Source organism: Neovison vison, chromosome 12 (genome assembly GCF_020171115.1).
Source record: "Neovison vison isolate M4711 chromosome 12, ASM_NN_V1, whole genome shotgun sequence".
NCBI lineage: Eukaryota > Metazoa > Chordata > Mammalia > Carnivora > Mustelidae > Neogale > Neogale vison.
This window is the reverse complement of record NC_058102.1, coordinates 65,651,567-65,672,588: the sequence shown is the minus strand read 5'-3', so window position 1 is coordinate 65,672,588 and position 21,022 is coordinate 65,651,567. Positions and strand designations below refer to the sequence as shown.

The window sequence follows — 21,022 nt, the reverse complement described above, 5'->3', positions numbered from 1 at the left end:
TCAACCTCACAACCCAGAGACCACAACCTGAGCCAAAACCAAGAGTTGGATGCTTACCCAATGGCACCCCCTAAGCGCCCCTCAAAAACTTCATTAATTTGGAAATCCTCCCCAAATCCAGAAGAAGATTCAGACTTAGGAAATTAAGGCTGAAGATTAAGCCCTGTGGGATATAATTGGGCTAGGATATTCTTCAGAATCAGCAGGAAAAAAACCTACAATTTGATAGTAAAAATTCGGTGATTTTCATTTGTCATGGCTCATATCAGTTAGAACGGCAGCTTAAACCTTTTATATATGAACTTGGTGAGATTAATTACCACTTAATGCAGCCTAGGAATCTAAACACTTGAGGCGGTTCATTAACATTCATAGGACACAGCGGAAAAGTTAGCAACAAAGTTCCTCACAGGAAACTTAATTGTTTATGAAAAACTCTATCTCTATTAATCTCTTGAAGGATGGACACATTTTCAGAAAAATAGCTCACCATGTAATTTGGGTTAGTACAGGAGGATTCCAAGATGCAAAGATTAAGACTTTTCCTCTTGTCTTTACACTCTTGGATGATTCTGCTTTTCCCTAGGAGCCTTCAAGAATCATTAGACACCAAGAGGTGTCAGGCACATGCCACTTTTAACACATACTTAAATATTTTTTTTTAACAAAACCCTGAGAAACTCACAAGCAGTAATTTTGCTGTTTTTATTTCTGAAGGGGAGAGAAATAGTGGGGAGAGACAGTTCCTCTGTAGTGCCTCTTTTGCTCAGCCTTTGGTAGGAGCTTATGAAATAGGTGTGGTTTTGACATAGTAACTTAGAGTAGATAATTCATCTCCACAGGACCTTCTCTGGTCATAAAGCACCATAATTACCACATGAGAACTGAACTTCATTTCCGTCTGATTCTGGCTTCAGAGGCATCCCTTTTCCCACATTACAGCTCATGTTTCTCCACTAACTGTCTCATACTAATTAAAACATGGCAGCAATACTCCTGCAATTCTCTCAACTAGACTGCGCCTTACTTAGTTTTGCTTGCTTACACCTTCGTTCCCAACCTGTTTCTAGTTCCCTCTTTCTTCTCTTTCCACTACATGTAGACAACTGACAGACACATTTTTTCTAGAGCATTGCCTTCAACACATTCCTTTATATAAAAATCTTCATTGAGGTCCTGCTGCGTACAGATAGACTGTTTAAAACCTTCCAAAATGTGGTTCTGAGCAACATTCCAAACATAACCAGGTACCCACTGGTCCAGCCAGACTACATTGGCATTTATCCTACAGAACCTGAGAGATCACCAACTTCACTGCTTTTCTACCCCGTGAACCTTAAAATTACTTCAAGTGCTTTCAAAAAGACCTTAAAATTAGGGTGGGCCTCCTAATAGGAAACACTCAATGAGAATATGACAGCCATTCAGATTTGAGAATTATGGGTATAATTCATCCTCCTTAATTTACAGCAGGGAGGAGGGTGAGATTCCGATGGTGTCAGTGATTTGCCCTGGTCCACGCAAGAAGGCCAGCCTCCTAGAGGGACAGTTGCTCTTTGGTTTTCAGCTCAACATTCCAAAGAGTATCTGGGCTCCAGCTCACTTTTCTTCTCCAAGGCACTGGCGCAGCACAGAGCGGCCCAAGCCTCGTGAAGGGGGGTGTGTCTGTCCACCCATGAGTGGGCCATGCAAGCAAGTTGTCAATAGTTCCCATTTCCCAGTAGCTGTTTGCTGAACATTTACTCTCTGCTAAGGACACAGTAAGTGAATCTTTTGCATTCTTTATTTTAATTCTCAAGTATAATGAATTAGGCATAATTACTGCCATTTTTAAGATTCTGAAAACAATACCAGCAACCAACACCTGAATAAAATAAACAGCTTTGGAGAGCTAAGTGACGTATGCCCAGCACGCAGCTACTATGACACCAGGATTTCATCTAGAACTTCAAATATGTCCTGTTCCACCAGCTGGCCACACTCAGCACGTCTGCGTTCACTCTCTTAAATGTTAGGTGCTCTGAGACAATTACTAGGTTTTATGCTCCTTCATAGACAAGACCCATGTCTTATTAATCTTACTTCTTTTATCCCAGTGATCTGTACATAGTAGAAATTCAGTAATTGTTAAATTAACTTAAAAAAAACATGGTTTTACTATTCTTTTATTCTTAATCTTTGTAAATCTTAAATAAGCATTTCAGTATCCCAATGAATTAGAGGTGGATAATATTATCATCCACTTCATATCTCCATTTTACAGTTCTTTCAATATTAAGGAAGTAATTCTTTTTTTTTTTTTAAGATTTTTATTTATTTATCAGAGAGAGAGAGAGGGAGAGAGAGTGAGCACAGGCAGACAGAATGACAGGCAGAGGCAGAGGGAGAAGCAGGCTCCCTGCTGAGCAAGGAGCCCGATGTGGGACTCGATCCCAGGATGCTGGGATCATGACCTGAGCCGAAGGCAGCTGCTTAACCAACTGAGCCACCCAGGCGTCCCTATTACGGAAGTAATTCTAAGGAAGACAGAAGCATCCCAAGCTTTAGAATCATAAGAAAATGACAAATATAGTTTTTATTTATTGAGCATTTCCTCCTTACTTAGCAGCTTCTCTACCTTAACTCTGTTTAGTGGTTAAAAGCACAAATTCAAAACCCAGAAGGACTGGCTTTGAATTCTACTTCTACCATTTACTGTTGTATTTCTTTAGGCAAATTATCAGAACTCCCTGTGTCTCAGGTACACGGTAAGTACTGTGTATGCTTTGGCTTTAATTACCTTATTTAATGTTTCTAAAATTACTCATTACAACCTATCTCCCTTTTTTAAAATTAGCTTTTTAAAACAAGAAGAATGTAATATCCTCTTACTTTATTACAAAAGTAATATACTTTCAGGGTATGTGGGTGGCTCAGTCGGTTAAGTGTCTGACTCAATTTTGGCTCACGTCATGAAGTTAAGGTTGTGGGATCGAGTCCCAAGTCAGGCTCTGCAATCAGCATGGAGTCTGTTTGGGATTCTTTGTCTCTCTCTCTCTCCCTCAGCCCTCCCCTGCTCACGCTCTCTTTCTCAAATACATAAACAAAATCTTTTTTTAAAAAAGTAATATGCTTCCATATTTCAAACTATTCACAAAAAATTAAAGCTAGGGGCACCTGGGTGGCTCAGTGTGTTGAGCCTCTGCCTTTGGCTCGGGTCACAGTCTCAGGACCCTGGGACGGAGCCCTACATCGGGCTCTCTGCTCAGCAGGGAGCCTGCTTCCCACCCCCACCCCTGTCTGCCTCTCTGCTTACTTGTGATCTCTGTCAAATACATTAAAAAAAAATCTTTTAGGGGCACCTGGGTGGCTCAGTGGGTTAAAGCCTCTGCCTTCGGCTCGGGTCGTGATCCCAGGGTCCTGGGATTGAGCCCCGCATTAGGCTTTCTGCTCAGCAGGGAGCCTGCTTCCTCCTCTCTCTCTGCATGCCTCTCTGCGTACTTGTGATCTCTGTCTGTCAAATAAATAAATAAACAAAATCTTATAAAAAAAATCTTTTATTTTCAACATTTTGAGGAACCTCCATGCTGTTTTCCAGAGTGGTTGCACCAGCTTGCATTCCCATCAACAGTGTAGGAGGGTTCCCCTTTCTTGGCATCCTTGCCAGCATCTGTCATTTCCTGACTTGTTGATTTTAGCCATTCTGACTGGTGTGAGGTGATATCTCATTGTGGTTTTGATTTGTATTTCCCTGATGCCGAGTGATATGGAGCACTTTTTCATGTGTCTGTTGGCCATCTGGATGTCTTCTTTGCAGAAATGTCTGTTCATGTCCTCTGCCCATTTCTTGATTGGATTATTTGTTCTTTGGGTGTTGAGTTTGCTAAGTTCTTTATAGATTTTGGACACTAGTCCTTTATCTGATATGTCGTTTGCAAATATCTTCTCCAATTCTGTCAGTTGTCTTTTGATTTTATTAACTGTTTCCTTTGCTGTGCAAAAGCTTTTGATCTTGATGAAATCCCAATAGTTCATTTTTGCCCTTGTTTCCCTTGCCTTTTGATCTCCCTGATATGAGGAAGTGGTGATGCAACATGGGGGCTTAAGTGGGTAGGAGAAGAATAAATGAAACAAGATGGGATTGGGAGGGAGACAAACCATAAGTGACTCTTAATCTCACAAAACAAACTGAGGGTTGCTGGGGGGAGGGGGGTTGGGAGAAGGGGGGTGGGGTTATCGACATTGGGGAGGGTATGTGCTTTGGTGAGTGCTATGAAGTGTGTAAACCTGGCGATTCACACACCTGTACCCCTGGGGATAAAAATATATGTTTATAAAAAATAAAAAAATTTAAAAAAAAATTAAAAAAAATAAAAAAAAAACTTTTATAAAAAAGAAATTAAAGCTAGACATCAGAGTGATCTTTTTCTGATACCACAATAATCTTTTTTTTTTAATTAAAGATTTTATTTATTTATTTGGCAGAGAGAAATCACAAGTAGTCAGAGAGGCAGGCAGAGAGAGAGAGAGGGACGCAGGCTCCCTGCTGAGCAGAGAGCCCAATGCGGGACTGGATCCCAGGACCCTGAGATCATGACCTGAGCCGAAGGCAGCGGCTTAACCCACTGAGCCACCCAGGCACCCCCACAATAATCTTTTTAAAAGATTTTACTTATTTGACAAAGAGAGAGAGCACGCACAAATGGGGGGAGGGGCAGAGGAAGAGGAGGAAGCAGAGGAGAGCAGGGAGCCAGATGGGGAATCACTGAGCAGGGAGCCTGATGTGGAACTCGATCCCAGAACTCTGGGATCATGACCTGTGCCGAGGGCAGACGCTTAACTGACTGAGACACGCAGGTCCCCCAGATTTTTAATACAATTTAAATCATCATTAAATACACAAATGAATACTTTGCACTAACTGTAAAATCACACCCCTAACAAACAAGTCATTACCCCTGGAAACCTCATTCTAAGGCAACCACCCAGCTGACAAGGCCAAAATGAATAAAGGAGAGGGTCTGCATTTTTAGGGGTGATTGCTAAAGGTGAATATTTGGGCAAGAAAGAATCAGGAGCCATTTTGAGCCTCTCCTTTAGTAAAGCCAGGAAAGTTTCTTAGAAAATAAAGGTTTAGGCACTTAACTCCATGTGAAAAGATATTTAAAAAAAAAAAAAAGGCAGAAAATTTCAAATAGACATTATAAAATTTCTTAATAATGGGAATTACTATGCTCTGACAGTACAGATCACCCCTGGGCCAGCATTAGACAGCATTAAAACTTCCTAATACATTCATTTTGGATCTATCAGAAGCAATTTGGGGAAATTTTCAGCGTAAGCCCCATCTGTAGAGGACTACTCTGTTAGTCCATTTAGACTAAATTGACAGATCAATTCAAAAACGAGAAAAATAAGAAAATACCATTTGCGTCTGAATTGACCAAGCATGCGATTGCTCTAACTCCCACAGGTTCTCTGAATACAGAAGAAGTTTGCAATAACTAGCCCATAACTAGTGAATGAATTGATAAAAATCAAACCTCAGCACATCTCCCATGGACAGACACCTCCAGTTAGAAGTACAGAAAGGAACATTCTGAATCCCTTTGGAACTCATGTCACACTGAGAACCATCAGAGCTTCTGCTGGGAGTTCAACCAGCACTGGTGGAAACATTAGGGAATCCCTGGGTAGGTAACATGAGCAGGTAAGGGTAAAACTGTCCCAGCGTGATAGTATTTATCACCTCTCAGCACCCTGTTTTTCTTTATTCACCAAATAAGGAAACATCAAGTGACTGGAGCAGCTGAGGACCAATGGTCCTTCCTGGCCTAAAATACTTAGGTCTTCACTTCCTCCAAGATTAATTGGCCTCAGATTTTAGTGCTTAAGAATCACTGGGTATTGGATAAAATGCAGAATCCCAGGCCTCCTAAAATACAGCAGGTCTGGGGTAGGGCCCAGAAATCTTTATTCTCAATAAGCCCCTCAGGTGATTCCCTCAGGGTGGTCCTGAGTGTATGCTTCAGGAAACTCTGCTCTGGTTCTGTGTGGGATTTGCCTGTTCAACTGATCCTGGGTATAACGCTAAATGGAAGAGGATGATGAAAGCCAGAAAATGAAAGAAGGCTCCCTGGGACAATCAGAGCCAAAAGAACAACCACAGTGGCCAGTTGACTTGGCCGGATGATGGGCAGGCTGAAGGGGAGGAGGAGGAGGAGGTGGTGGGGTGGAGGGGACTCTGAGAAAGACTGCCGTTGAAAGAGGCAGTTTTCTTTCTTTGCCTCCACTGTGCATTCAGAGCCTGTGTCATCCATGCAGGCATCATAACATAAATAAAAATCTCCTAATATTCTGCAAGCAAAACTCTACTCTCTCAAGTTTCCCCCAGGAACTTCCAAAAGGCTAAAAGACTTGAGAAGGGCTTCCTGGGACCAATAACATCTTCATCATTGACTTCATGAGAGAAACATTAAGTAGAAATTAGATCTTGCTCATAATGTGCAAATTTTGCCATTAAACCTTTGTAGCTTCCCAGGGAATTTTCCCTTTGGTTATACAGTAGTGGGGCTGTTTTTCTTGTGTGGTAAGTAAAAATGCTTGCATCATCTCACTTTCCTGGCTCAGCCTCAATGACAGATATTTAGCGAAAGCAAATAAGGCTTCACCATATTTTCTTTTAGTAATTAAGAACCCTTTCAGTTTGTCAATTCAGAAAACTTTTTGGATTCCTGTCTAAAATCTCACGACACATTCATTTAAGTGAAAAGCAGATGCTTGCTTTGAAAAAGTATTGACATTTTGGGAGAATTTAGGAAATGCCAGCAACAGAAATAAATGGATTTGGCAACCCACTGGGCAACAGTAGAATTTCCCGTAAACCACAGTGTGAACTTGGGAGTGCTGGGGAGCTCCCCTAGCTACAATTCTATGCTTGGGAGTGTTTTGTTGTTGTTGGGTCCCAAAATGATGTGTCTCACAAAGGAAAAAGATTATGATTTTTGGGGGGAGGAGAGAGGTGGAGCTGTTCTTGCTCCGTGTGCCTCGGTGGCCAAATCTGCTGAATGTGTACATTAATCTCTACCCTCCAGGCATCTGTACAGGTGCAGTAAATGCATGAAGGCAGGGCGCTTAGAGGAGTGTCTGGTGCATGGGACGATGCAGTCAATGTTAGCTCCACTTGCTCCTTCTCTACTTTTCAGTCAGATTCCCATGTGGAATTTCCATCAGAGCCAACTAATTTTGCAGAAAAACAGAATGCTGTCTCAGTGCAACTATTACATCTGAAGAGAGAAGGGATTTCTAAGTTCCTTTCTGATCTTCCACTTCAGTTAAGGGATGAGAACCTTGCGAGTCATAGTTAAAACCACAGACTCTTGTAGTTAGATTTACCTGATCACCTCAACCCATCCCTTATTTCAAAAAGGAGGAAACGGAGTCCCAAGGGGGTTGAACATTGCCTGAAAGCTGTTCAACTACGGGGCTAGAAAATGCATTATCTACTTCTGACTCATTATTTATACCAAGAAGCTGAGCTTCAAATTGAAGTGGGAAATTGTGTCCCTGGGCTAATAATTAATCATAGCTAAAACTTATTTCATCTTTACTGGGGGCTAGGTCCTATGTTAAGTACATACAGGCATTCTCACGTGTAGTACTCATGAAAACAAGTTACTAGTATTATTTCTACTTTATAAGTGTGTAATAGGAGGCACTGTAAAATAAAATTGTTTTCCCAAGGTCACGCACTACAACATGGTAGAACTGAGACCCAAACTCAGAAGTTCTTCTACAGCTCCTGGTCCTAAGGAAAGACACAGAGACACTGTGACAGCAAGAAGTACCAGAAAGAACTGGCTACGGAGGTCCCACTCCATAAAGCTTAGTGCTCACAACCCTCCCCTCCCTGTCCGGTTCCCTGTCTGTGATAGGAGGGGGATGGTGCCTATCCTCTGACTACTCAGAGTGTAAAGGCCTACTTAGCCAGAGCGAGGCATTTTGTTGTTTATGCAGTAAACTTAGATTGAACCTGCCCCTTCCCCCCAAGAGGAAAGCGCTTACAAACAGAACTGGTGAAGTATGACTGACCAGCCCCTGATAACGGAGCCCACATACAAGGACGTGTCCGGTCAAGTGGAAACGTCCAATCAGTAAAAGCGCATGTATTACCTCCCTACCCACCAAGGATGAGCCAGGTCAGGTGGATATGTCCAACCAAGGGAAAGCGCAGGTATTACCCGCCAAGGAGTGTGAGCCCTGCCTATCAGGTGCCAGACAAAGGCGTCAATTCCAGCAAAGGTCATAGGCTGAATTAAATGACTATCATGGGGTGAATTGTAATTCAATTGGCCACCTGTGTGTGGCCAGGCTCAACCACATGGCCTTTACTCTATAAAAGTTAGCCTGTGAGACTGGGAGGGGTCGCCTCTTTGCAAGAGACGGCCCTGGCCGGTCAGTTTGATTCTCGATGCTTGGCGCAAAATAAAGCTTTGCTTGACCTTCGCTTTGTATCAGTCTCGTCCTTTTGTCTACGGACACTTTCGAGAGTGGGCAGGCGTAGAAGGCATGAGCAAGGGCTTTGTAATTTGTCATGCAGGTGTCAGCTATTAGCATGTTAGTCACTCTTTGTTGGAGAGGTGGCAGAAAAGTTGAGGCTGAGAGCCCAGAAATGCTGCCCGGCAGACAGGTGGTACAACGTGAAAACACCAGGCTGGGTCCTCGGGGAAGGGGATGTGGGAGGAAGACTTCAAGGCAAGCTTCACGTCCCCACAGGGCTTCCCAGCATACTTCCTGCAGACCACAAGCAAGCATGGGCCAGAGGCAACGTGGAGAACATGCATAGTCCTCTTTCTGCCCTTCATGTTTCTCCTCCCTGTCTAGGCAGAGCTAAAAATAGATCTGAAAGCCTGACGATCTTTAACAACTTAGATTCCAAATTTAGCCTCTGTGTCAGGGCAACACTGATCTACTGGACTTAAGATAAAAAGTTGAGATGCTTGGTCCCCTGCAGAAGGTTAATGCATCCAAGAAGAAATTCCCAATAGTGGTCCTCATCACTCTCTCTTTTTTTAAGTTTTTATTTTAATTCCAGTTCGTGAACAACGAGTGCCATATTAGTTTCAGGAGTACAATGTAGTGATTCAACACTTCCTTGTTCATTTCTCTTATTCTCATAATTGACTCGTACTTTCTTTAAGCTCTGTTTCCGGTTAAGAGTTGTTCCATGTCAGAGCCCAGCACAGGATCTTAAGGAGACTGGACTGCAAATGGAACCAGGGAAACTTATGGAGTTTAAGGTCGGGGGCTGGGGGTACAAGGGGGGTAATTTTCAGGACAGGGGAAACGACTGAACATTCTTGTATTTGACAAAGCAGTTGGGCCTGTTTAATTGCCCTCTGTCAGAAATATTTATGCAGGGAGAGAAAAAACATTCCAATTCCTTCAAGAGAATAAACAAAACCAGGGTCCTTTCAAGCTTGCTCTCCCTCACAGTGCTTCCCATGCAGGCTGTCTTCTGGCCTCTCCAGAGTTTACTGCAGCCATCACAGCTAAAAAAGGGACTGAGAAAAGGGACCGGTCCCTGAAAACCATACTATTGATTTAAAACAATGCACTCATGCTCAATTCATTAGCAATCACAGCATGAATGACAGAGTTTTGGTAGGGGAGAGAGACTTCACAAAAATATTTTAACAATTAGCAATCTGTGTATATACACGTAACTCAAATCTTCAGCAAAGAGGTAAACAGTCTCATCCTCTCACAGAGAATCCAGTTTGGTAGAAACACTGAACAGAAGATAAAAATGCAAACGAAGAGCACCTGAGTGGCTCAGTTGGTTAAGTATCTGACTCTTGATTTTGGCGCAAGTCATGATCCAAGGGTCGTGAGACTGATTTATGGTGGAAAGAATCAGAACAATGATTGCCTCAAGGCAATGGGAAATTACTGGAAAGAGGCATGAGGGGTCTTTTTGGCGTGGGAAATGTCCCATGTTATTTTGGGGGTAATTACAAGAGTATATAGAATTGTCAAAACCCACATTTGTGCACTTTTTCCACTTTATTCCATTATGACTCAATTCCAAAAAACCAACAAACAATGCATAAACATGATGTAAGTTCTGGTGGTGTTGAGGAGGCAAGAAATTATTCTGTGGAAGAGCAAAAGAAGGGGGAGTCTTCTAACAAGCAGGAAATTTTGAGGAAGGAAGAAGGGAAGCTGCAAAAATTGTCCTTGATTGACTTGGATATTCTTAGTAAAAGTAGGAGTGATGTTATCTTCTGGGTGTGTGTATGGACACTAAGGAGGGTAAGAAAGAAAAGAACAAAATATTTGGGAGATACCGCATTCTAAGACCATAAAGGATGACTCTCGACCAGCTTTAACCCCGATCCTATTTTGTTTCACAATGCTCTCTTCAGAGTTTGGTTAGGGTCCTCCTCAACTCAGATTTCTGGTTTTTCATCCCCAACACCTGACAGAATGGATGAAGGTCTAGAGCATCCATTCCTAACAGAGGTGAAAATTGCTGCTTGGTGTGGAGGTGTGCAGTGAAAATGAGATTAGATTACATATAAGAAATAAAACTAGACATGACAACACTTTGTGGGCTCCCAAAGCTCAATGCTATTTAACAAATTTTATTCTTGACTATTTATTGGGGCGGGGTGTTTAGGAAACAGTGCTTAAAAAGGCTCCTAGGGAGTGAGTGGGGGGCTGATAATGAAAAGAGTTGAGAGGTACTGGTCTAGAGAAAGCAAAATGTAGGCAACGGGGTACACTGAGCTATAGGCAATGGGGTACATTGAGTTGAGGACCTGGTCAGGCAAGTAAATGATGGTCAAGGTGTGCGAGAGTCTAAGCTGACATCACATGCATTAGTGAAAGGGGTAAATTAGAGATGGGATTATAAATTATGAATATAAAATTAGAGAGAACAGAGACTGTAACAGTGGTGAAGAGCAGGGTGGGCAGGAAAGAGGGATTCAGAGGGGAATCACACTGGTTATGGAAAGCATGCCAATACGAAGGTCTTAGAAAAAGACAACTGAGCCTGAAAAGGAGCTAGGAGGTGACAGGTCATCATCACAACCCCACCAAAGGGTCAGTAGGAAGGACAGATGGGAAAGGGAAGGGTGGGCAGAGGTAAAAGGTTAAGGCCAAAGAGGAACATCAGAATTCAGGTGGTAGAGAAGAAAAAGGAAGAGAAAAAAAAGGTCTGCAAAAAAAGCCTGTGGCCTGGCTATGTTCAGGTACCCACCACCCATGTTGGTGGGTACATGAAGCAAAGCAGAACCGGAGGGACCTGCGGGGTCCCGGGATGAAGCTGGCAGAGCAACTGGGTGACTGATTCAAGTTGGGGAGGGGCTGTAATGGGATTGAGACTACAGATAAATAAGGTTGGAGGTATTCTGAATTCCAACAGGTCACCAAGGGGGTAGGGGCAAAGAATGAGATTTCCCTCCAATAGAAAAGTGCAGAACTTGCCCACCCAAAGCTGACATCCTCATGTGATGTCACATGACAAAAGAGCTCAAAAAGCTATTCTTTACCCAGAGGGCTGGCATTTGGGATTCTCTGAGGTTTCAACTGAAAAGCAGAGAAGAGGAGAACTATATCTTGAATGTATCACCTCCGTTTTAGAAACTAAAAGGTAAGATAGCTAGTGCCAGAGCCACATCCCAAACATTTATTTCAAAGATAATGGTCACCCTTCTTTCCATGTCCTTTTCCTTTTTAGGATTTAATTTTCTAAAGGATCAGACTAAAGAATGTATTTTGTTTTTGAAATTCAACTTCTACATAGTTCAATTATTGGACATCCCACTTCATTTTCTCCTGTATTTTGATTATAATATTTATTGTAACACCCATATAATGCCTATATCCTATCATGTGAATGGAAGGGAATTTTGGCAATGAAGGAGGCATGATGTAATTCTGTAAGAGGTTTATTGTTTCAGTAGCAAACACTAGCAACCATTTTGCCCAAGCAGTCACAAAAATATTTTCCCATGCCCTGAATTTACATATTCGATTATATTCTCTTGAGCCATCAGGGACTTCTGCTCTTTGCATCCATAAAAAGTTTATGCCAATCTTGCCCATTTTCTTTTACATTTTAGGTTCCAAGCAAAGCTGACAATAATTAATATAAATTAAAAATGCTGGCATGGAAAGCTGTTCCTTATCAATCTGTCACATGGCAAATATGCCACACAGAATCATAATAGATTAGTGTCAATTGACCATTTCAATAGTGAAATAGTCACGGAAGAGGTCAAATATATTTGGATAACATTCACTGAAGTCTATTGCTATGAACAGGTCTAAAGCTGTATGTCATATAATTCCAAGAATTCAAATGAAATTTGTCTTCTGTGTTATGAAATTTCTGGGATGTTCTGACAGAAATCACATTTTATTTAGAGCTTCTGGTCTGGACAAAGTCTTACATTTCTCTCAAAGTCAGGGTCATTTATAAAGGTCTGTGCTGTCCAATACAGCAGCCACTAACCACATGTGGCTATTGAACCCTGAAATATGACTAGTCTGAGAGAGGCTGTAAGTATAAAACATACACTGGATTTTAAGGAAGGATTACTTATTTAAAAAAAGTGCACACTAGCTCAGTAGTAATTTTACATTCAATTTTAAAATTAGTTTTTAATATTAATCACATGCTAAAATGATAATATTTTAGATATACTGAGGTTTAATAAAATCCACTATTAAAATTCCACCATTTTTATGTCCCGAGACAGGGCTACCTGAAAATTTTAAGTCACAGATCCTGGCTCTCAGGACATTTCCATGGGGTGGTGCTGCTCCAGACTGTACCCCCGTTTTGAGGTGAGCCACAAGTGTGGTCAGACAGGTCTAGGTTCAATTCTCTGGCCTCCTCTTTCTTCGCTAAGGGATCTTGGCACATTACTTCCCCAAGCCTTCGTTCCATCATTTATAAAATAGGAATAATGATAGCACCCTGCTCTCAAGGATGATCAAATCTAACACTTGTGTCTAAAAAGATGCTCAGGTTCTTAACTTCTAGATTACAAAAAAGGGGCACAATTTTAAAAACTAGCTGCCTAATAAGAAACAGGGTAAAAATCTTAAACGGTAAAATGGATCAGATTAAGCACAATTTAAAATATCCTTTTTTTGGGGGGGGTGTCTTTGACCCATTGGTACTTAAGAGCAGACATATATTAAGGAAATGGGAAATGAAATTCAAACTTAACTAAATGGAGATTAGCTCTATTTTCTGGGTCACCTCTCTCTGCTACCGAGGGTCATAATGTAAACAAGCATTATTGTTTCCTTAAAGACAAAACAAAACAAAACAAACCCCAAATGGGCCTTTCTCCCAAAAAGCATTAAAGAGCTAAATACTAAGTAATTTTTGGGTTGGAGAGCTATTTGGGCAGCATGGGTAAAGGAAATGAATAGAATAGGAGTCTGAGGGCAGGGGTTCAGTCCTGGGTCTACCAGAGCCTAGGCCAATGGCACATGAGGTATCTGAGCCTTGGTTCTGTAAAGTTGGGATGTGGATGATCAGACCCTTCATGATATATTAAAGATTAAATTAAGTAATGCATATGAAAACAGTAATCTGTAAACTGTAAAGTATTATGTAAATGTTAGCTATTATCAGGATTTTATTCCCTGGATTGTAAGAATAATCTCCACGAATATGGCCACTCCACTCTCTGATGTGAATCAAAAAAGCAAAAGGCAAACCACAGTGGCTTTGTACAAGGCATTCCTACTTTTCAGGACCCCCCTTCCCTCTTCTTCCCTCTCTACTTTAAAGAGTTACTAGGAGGGCCTCATTAACAACAACAACAACAACAACAACAAAAGGCACTCAGAAAAGTAGTCTTATGCAAATGTAAAGCATTGTTGTTGGTCTGGATAATCAAGAGTTGATTTTGACAAAACCTCTGACAAAGAGACAAAAGATCCTATGTTCAGTATTCAGGAGTCCCTCCTACTGTGAAAAACAGCCATTACCCTGGTCCAAAAAACAATTCCTCATCGTTGTAACTCACATGTATTTATTCATGATAATAGTTAATGGCGATAATATGTGATTGAAAAAGGAAGGTTAGAGTGTGTCTCTCTTGTTCAGGTCTTGGCAAGATGAAATTTTAGGACCGTTGACTGCCGTTGTTAAGTAGAGCTGGATTCAGCACAATACGATCATCATCACTGCAGGACATCATCCCTAACAAGAACTGCCATTAAAGCTCATCTTTGGGGATACGGTCTTTAAAATCAGTACTGTGTCATCCAGGTATCCCCAAAACACTGAAAGGACTTTATCCAGCCATGAAATTATTTGGGCTGTAAGGTAGGACATAGAGGCAGCACTTGGGTGGCTCAGTTGTTGGGATTCTGCTCAGGACCTGATCCTGAGGTCCTGGGATTGAGCTCTGGAGCAGGTTTCCTGCTCGGCGAGAGGCCTACTTCTCCCTCTCCCACTCTCCCTCACTGTGTCTCTCTCTGTCAAATAAATAAATAAAATCTTAAGAAAATAAAAAATAAAAAGGTAGGACATAAACAGATGCCAACAATGACTTTAAGAAATGAGTCCTTGGATCTTCACATAAAGAAGTAGTAAGAGCTCATAAAAATAGCTGAGTAAAATAAAAGCACCCTATTAACCTGCAACTATTACCTGCAATAACTAGAACTCATTTTCCCCACATCTTTTGATTGGTTATTATTTTTAATAGGAGCTGACTAGTACTGAAATGGCTTTTCTGTCATAGTGTGTCCCACAGTGTGTCATTTTTAGTTGTTTTTCAGCATTCTCAATGTGTATTAAGTTGTAAAAAAAATTATCTAATTTGAAAAAATACATTTATTTGTTTTTTTGCTGATTTATACTATTCCTTTCATTTGAATTGTACTTTCCCTGCATTTACTTATTTTTGTATAGTATTCCTCTATTTTGTGCTCCGGTACCTGGACAAAGCCATTCCTGAACAGAAAACTACAGGATGGCACCTATCACATCATACCATATTAGACTGTTCTATGATTAACCCAATCCAGTGCTTCTGTCCAAACGGGATTACATAAAAACACACGTTAACACACACATTAGAAAAAAAGAACCAGGATCTATCTGTATATGTCAAATTCAAGGAGTAAACAGAAGGTGTAGAAGTTGCATCATATGGAGTTACTGAGGCAAGGAAGACAATCCCCTTAGGGAGAGGTAAAGAGAACAAAGCAAACCATTCACTTTAAAAGTACCAGACTAGAGCTCTAGAACTTCAGAGACTCAGAAACCAATTCAGTAAATGTGGAGACTTTTTTTTTTTTTTTTTAAAGATTTACTTATTCATTTTAGTGGGAGAGAGAGAGAGAGATAGAGAACAAGGGAGAAGAGGCAGAGGGAGAGAGAGAGGAGAAATCGCAAGCAGACTCCACGCCAAGCACAAAGCCTGACTGCATGGCCCAATCTCACCACCCTGAAATCATGACCTGAGCTGAAACCATGAGTCAGATGCTCAACCAACTGAGCCACCCAGGCACTCCCAGTAAGTATGGAGAATGTCGGCATCCCAACAAGCAGAGATAAATATATCACCACACTCATTCCGAACATCTTTCACCCGATTTCCAGTTCTGATGTTCTCAACCTGTTTTCTTAAGTTGAGAAGTTAAATTTCAAAACTGCCACCATTTCATTATTGTCAAAACTACACCATCACCAAGATGCCTAGACTTTGTATTAATGAAAATACAAGATGCAAAAGCACCCCTGTTTTAGTCTTCAGTGATACTAACTGTACTATCAACCTTTCACAGGGCAGGGGGTGAAAAGCCATTATTAAGTGGAGGCAGGCCTTGTTCCGCTCCTGACCGCTAGTTCACGCTGAACACAAGTCGTGCTTCTGTTACCTGGCCGCAGCTTTAGAGCACACTGCTTTTTCTAGACGAGTGCTTTGCCCAAAGTACATTCATGGAACACTTGGGAAATGCCTTACCCCCACCCCAAAACTCACTATGGGAAATATGGTATTCCACATTGTCTTTTTGATGATTCACAGGACATTCAGCATATTAACAGTTCTTGCAAGAGGGGGAGTCCTCTTGGTCTAACTCAGTGCTTCATAAGTTTAACTAACCATGTAACCCTTCCCTATTTCCACCCCTCTACAGACAGCCTATGGACATCTCCCAGAGTGTCTCCCTGGAAGTGTTAGCTCTTTTGGACTGAGAAGGGATAGAATTATTTCAGATGAACATGACCTCCTCTCAAAGCTTGAAACCCCTAATTATTCCACTCTGGGAAGAGGGGACAGGAGCGCAACCAAATGAGTGTTAAGAAGGAAAGGATTTAATGAAATTACGAGCTGCCAGAAGAAAAGTACATGTTCTACTTACTTAAGGAGATTCCCGAGATTGAAAAGAGCCCGGTTGTGCTGCGGATTTAGCTGGAGAGCCCTCTGATAGTACATCTTTGCCTCTGCCGTGTCTCTCGTCAGAGTTCCAAGGTTGTTCAGGGCACTTGCGTGGCGAGGATACAACCTGAAAAATTAGAAATATTCAGACATCATTGTTCGAAACTTCTAAGCTGGGCATGATGTGCTTGTTCTCCCTCTTTCCCCACCTCAGGAATGCCACAACCAAAATGAATACTGGATTCTTCCTTTATTTTAATGGTTTGTCCATGTGAAATCTTAATAGTCAACTATGTGTGCAGCTGCAGGCATATAAATATGGAAGCAGATATCTCACACTTTGTGGTCTAAGCAAATAACTCCTAAACGGCACTAAAATAAACAGTATGCAAATCTATCAGGGTTAAATAAATTTTAACCCTTTGGAGCCTATAATTACTTTTAATTTGCTTTGACAGAAAATTCTCATTGCCTCATTGCTTCTGAGTTTCTGGACTGGTGGGACCACCAAACAGAGGCTTGTATAGTGCCCACTATATACACAAGACGCGGGGGAGCTCCTTGGATGAGGGAATCTTCATGAACATATTTGGGCTGGAAGATCCATAAGACCACCATTATTGAGAAAGGATAATATACAATGTCTTCCCATACAAATAAACTTTATCCCTAAAATGGCTTTCCATCTTGGTTCTCTTTTTCCATTTTATCTCCTTTCCCTCCTCCTGTAATTTGGTACCCACTGGCCAGATACAGTTCTCAGAAAGAAAATCCTGACAAACACTTTTTAAAAAAATTAAAAAATGCACAACGAAGTGAAAATTGCATTTCCAATGCTCAAAAGCAAATTTAAAAGAGGTTCAGGGATACATCAGAAAACCAAATTTATGCTGATTAAGGAAGGAAGAGAATCAATTTACTTCCTTAACTCAAAACCATCAAGAAGCCAAATCTGCACAGCTACACAGTTTAGTTGTTTCTGCTATATTTAGAGCAGAATATTTAGCAGACTAAGAGGTTCACTCCATCCCTGTCACCCGGAGTGCTCTGAATAAGCCCATGGAACTGGTTCTTAATGTAGAAATGTGAAGATAATGCCCAAGAAATAAAAATAGGATGTGTACTTGTCAGGTCTCTTGACAACCAAATGACATGCTTGCCTCCTCCCACTCTGTTCCACACCTTCCCTAGAAGGGACAGAAGGGGGTCCTACTAAAAGACTGACAAGTCTTATTGTTTTTTTGTTTTTTTTTTTTTTAAATCTTTACTTAATCCAAAGTTTCCTAAGTTTATTTGATCGTGTAATCCTCCCTTCCCTACTCCCTTTTAGAGCAGCAATGAACACCATGAACATCCCTCAGAACTAGTATTTTCAGGAAGACATGCCGGGTGATGCTCCTCACGACTGACAAGGGATAGAATCTATTCAGAGGCATGTTATGTCCTTCCAAAACTTGAAAGCCCTAATTACTCTCAATGGCTGTAGAGACTTGCAGAGAGAGAGATTACGACAGGAAGCTGGGAACAGGGAAACACGACACACTGGGCCAACACATGGCACTGCTATTTGCTTCTCTCAGGTCCCCTTCACTCAGGCAAAGACAACCTGTGGTCCCTGGTGGTAGCCCCATCACCCCCAGCCTCACAGTCCTGAGGGAAGCAAGTCATTAGCTCTCTGAGATGTCACTAAGGGATGTCAGAGCTATGATTTTGGAAGTGGTTACAGAAAACATATCACAGTCAGGACTCAAATTTTCCAAAGAAACTTTTTCTTTTTTCTTTTTTTTTTTTTGGCAGGGGGAGATGTTGAGCAAAGCTCTCTGACCTCCCAAAGATTTAAGCGATGTCCAATGAACATAGTGAGAGCAATTCTTGATTTCCTGTTGACCAGCTACAATAGGAAGCTTCCCCAGGACATCTGCCTTCTTAAAACTTGATCTTTTCCTTATTTCTCTAGGCTTGGGAGCCCTTGAAATCAATGTCTGAAGTGAAAGCACTACCTATGGGAATGGGAAAGGGCAGTCTAAATTCAGTAAGATCTTCCACCACAGACTCATCCGCCTCTTGCGGCACCCATCCACACTGTCAAGCAACTGCCCTCGGCACTGGCTCTCCCCACACCTTGTCAAACTTGAAACTCACTCATGATCCCACTGTCACTTAAATAAACAGTCATGGGCTTTCACATTTCATGGAGTCCAAAAATGTTTCTCTCTCTCTCTGTTTTTTTCCAATCATAAACTGAATATAAGTCCACACCAAGCTCTTAAACCCAGAAATAAGCAGTGAGAAAGGAAGCAACGAGAAACAGACATAGCACTATGAGGAAAAGGGCCCTGAGAACGACTTGTGCTCCAAAAACTCGTCTGCCAGCCACAGTCAGAGAAGGGGCTCTATGTTCACAGAATCCTGAGCCAGTAAGGAAGGGGATTGCTGGCCTCTGGCGTGGTTTACTGAATCTACTGCCACTCAGGGCCCTCCACCTGAAAACTGTGTGGCATCATGTATTCCCAGTAAGAGTAAGGGTCTGCTAGCAATATCCTCTCTCCCTGGGGATCTGATTCAGTTTAGGTACTCACAAGCAGGCACTGCATTATTTATAAAACAAAGCTGCATTTCATCAACAGGATTCTTCAGTAACTAGGTCAGGAAAAAAAATACTACATTTTATTTTGTTTTAGATAGATGTAGATGTTCTCTTAAAACACATATTCTTCTCTTGTTTACTAAAGACCTAGGCAAGGACAAGGTTATTCTGTGCGTTTACTTTTTAAACGAACTTGTGTTTGAATTAGTTTGGGTCCAAGTCAATACTGAGGTCTCCAGAAGGGGATTTTTCTATGGGAAAAATGAACAATTTAAGAGATGTTTATGTTGCTACTTCCCTTGTCAGAATAAATTAAGCTCTTCTTGACTTTGACTTCTACAGGTATATTTTATAAAAGTTCTGTTACTGATTATTCCTTTCCCTGTCTAAAAAAGTCTCAACAAAAGCCTCTCTCAACTAGAATGGAGTGGTGACTTTCAGACCTGTTTTTTTCTTAAAACGAGTGTGAAGAGCCATGGAATTTTCTTTCTCCCACTCTTACTCAACATTTGCGTTGTTTATGGGTGCTCTTTTGCTATTTATTATTATTATTATTATTTTCGTGCCTTAAATTTTTAAAATTTACTATACAAAAATACGTTGTATTGTCAAGCAGCTCCAGGGTATAAGGAAGTTCATTTTTTCTCTTTAAAAATGAAATTTTGGGGGGTACTGGGTGGCTCAGTGGGTTAAAGCCTCTGCCTTCGGCTCGGGTCATGATCCCAGGGTCCTGGGATCGAGCCCCACATTGGACTCTCGGCTCAGCAGGGAGCCTGCTTCCTCCTCTCTCTGACTGCCTCTCTGCCTACTTGTAATCTCTGTTTGTCAAATAAATAAATAAAATCTTAAAAAAAATGAAATTTTGTGGATAGCTCAGTCACTTAAGTTTAGATTACTGATTTCTGCTCAGGTGATCTCAGGGTCATGAGATCGAGCCCTGCACTGGGCTTCCCACTGGGTGTGGAGCCTGCTTAAGATTCTCTCTCTCCCTCTCTCTGTCCCTTCCCCACCCCAAAACAGAATAAAATATATGAAATCTAAATACAGAGATACAGTTCTATGGACTGAAGATAATTTTTTTAAGTATTAGATAATTTGTATTCTTGATAAGTACATGTCCATTTGAGCATTTAAGGGGTTCTTAATTTTTATCTAGTAACATTTCCTTATGCAGAATTGATAAAGTATGTAGTTAAGGATATTATTGTTATTCCCTCCATTCCATTACCTTAGCTCTGAGAATCAACATCAACAACATATTAATAGATCATCACTGGGGGCAGGAACAAAAGAAAATGGGTCCAAAGGATATATTAATGATACTTCACACTTTTTCTTCCATTATCTCATTTAACACTCTTAATAGTTTCTTTAAAGATTTTATTTGTCAGAGAGAGAGAGAGAGCGCGTGCAAGCACAAGCGGGAGGGAGGGGGAGGGGAACAGCAGGCAGAGCAGCCAGAGGGAGCAGCAGGCTCCCTGCAGAGAAAGAAGACTGATGTGGGACTTATCCCAGGGCCCTGGGATCATGACCTGAACTGAAAACAGCCATCTAACTGACTGAGCCACCCAGGCACCTTAACCCTCCTAATTTTCTAAATAGAATTATTGTACTGTGTTATAGGTAAGGAAAGAAGTTGAGTAGATAATAGATTGTTATTTTTTTTTAAATCTCAGAAGGAGTGGTTCCTATAAAGACAGTTAAGATAGTTGGCTCCTGTAAATCTATTTATTTTCCAAAAAAAAATCACGAGTCATTCCACCTTCAGCAAATAAATAAATTGCTACAAATTAGAGCTTCTATTTAGAATAATTTCTCTTTTTTTTACTTTGGCCAATCCATTTGACTATGATCTTATAAGAACCACCTCTCAGGGCCAGAAGTAGAATGAACTCAATCCTCAGGACACTTGGCTTCTAAGATTCTTATGCATTGGAAAAATGTTACCTGCCATACAAAATAACCATGGTATCTCTGAAAACCACAGTATTTGGAAAAGCTTTTTAGAACCTGCAACACTCAGTAAGTGTAC

At 41.2% G+C, this 21,022-nt stretch overlaps 1 protein-coding gene across 3 annotated transcripts in view; it reads right to left on the bottom strand.

Moving 5' to 3' along the window:
• The window catches only part of TMTC1 (transmembrane O-mannosyltransferase targeting cadherins 1), a 256,320-nt gene that overhangs the window by 34,109 nt on the left and 201,189 nt on the right, over positions 1–21,022 (bottom strand). For all 3 annotated transcript variants that reach the window (XM_044228523.1, XM_044228522.1, XM_044228524.1), the window contains one exon: positions 16,387–16,530. In XM_044228523.1, the coding sequence (XP_044084458.1) occupies positions 16,387–16,530 (144 nt within the window). The remainder of the gene's footprint in view (positions 1–16,386; positions 16,531–21,022) is intronic.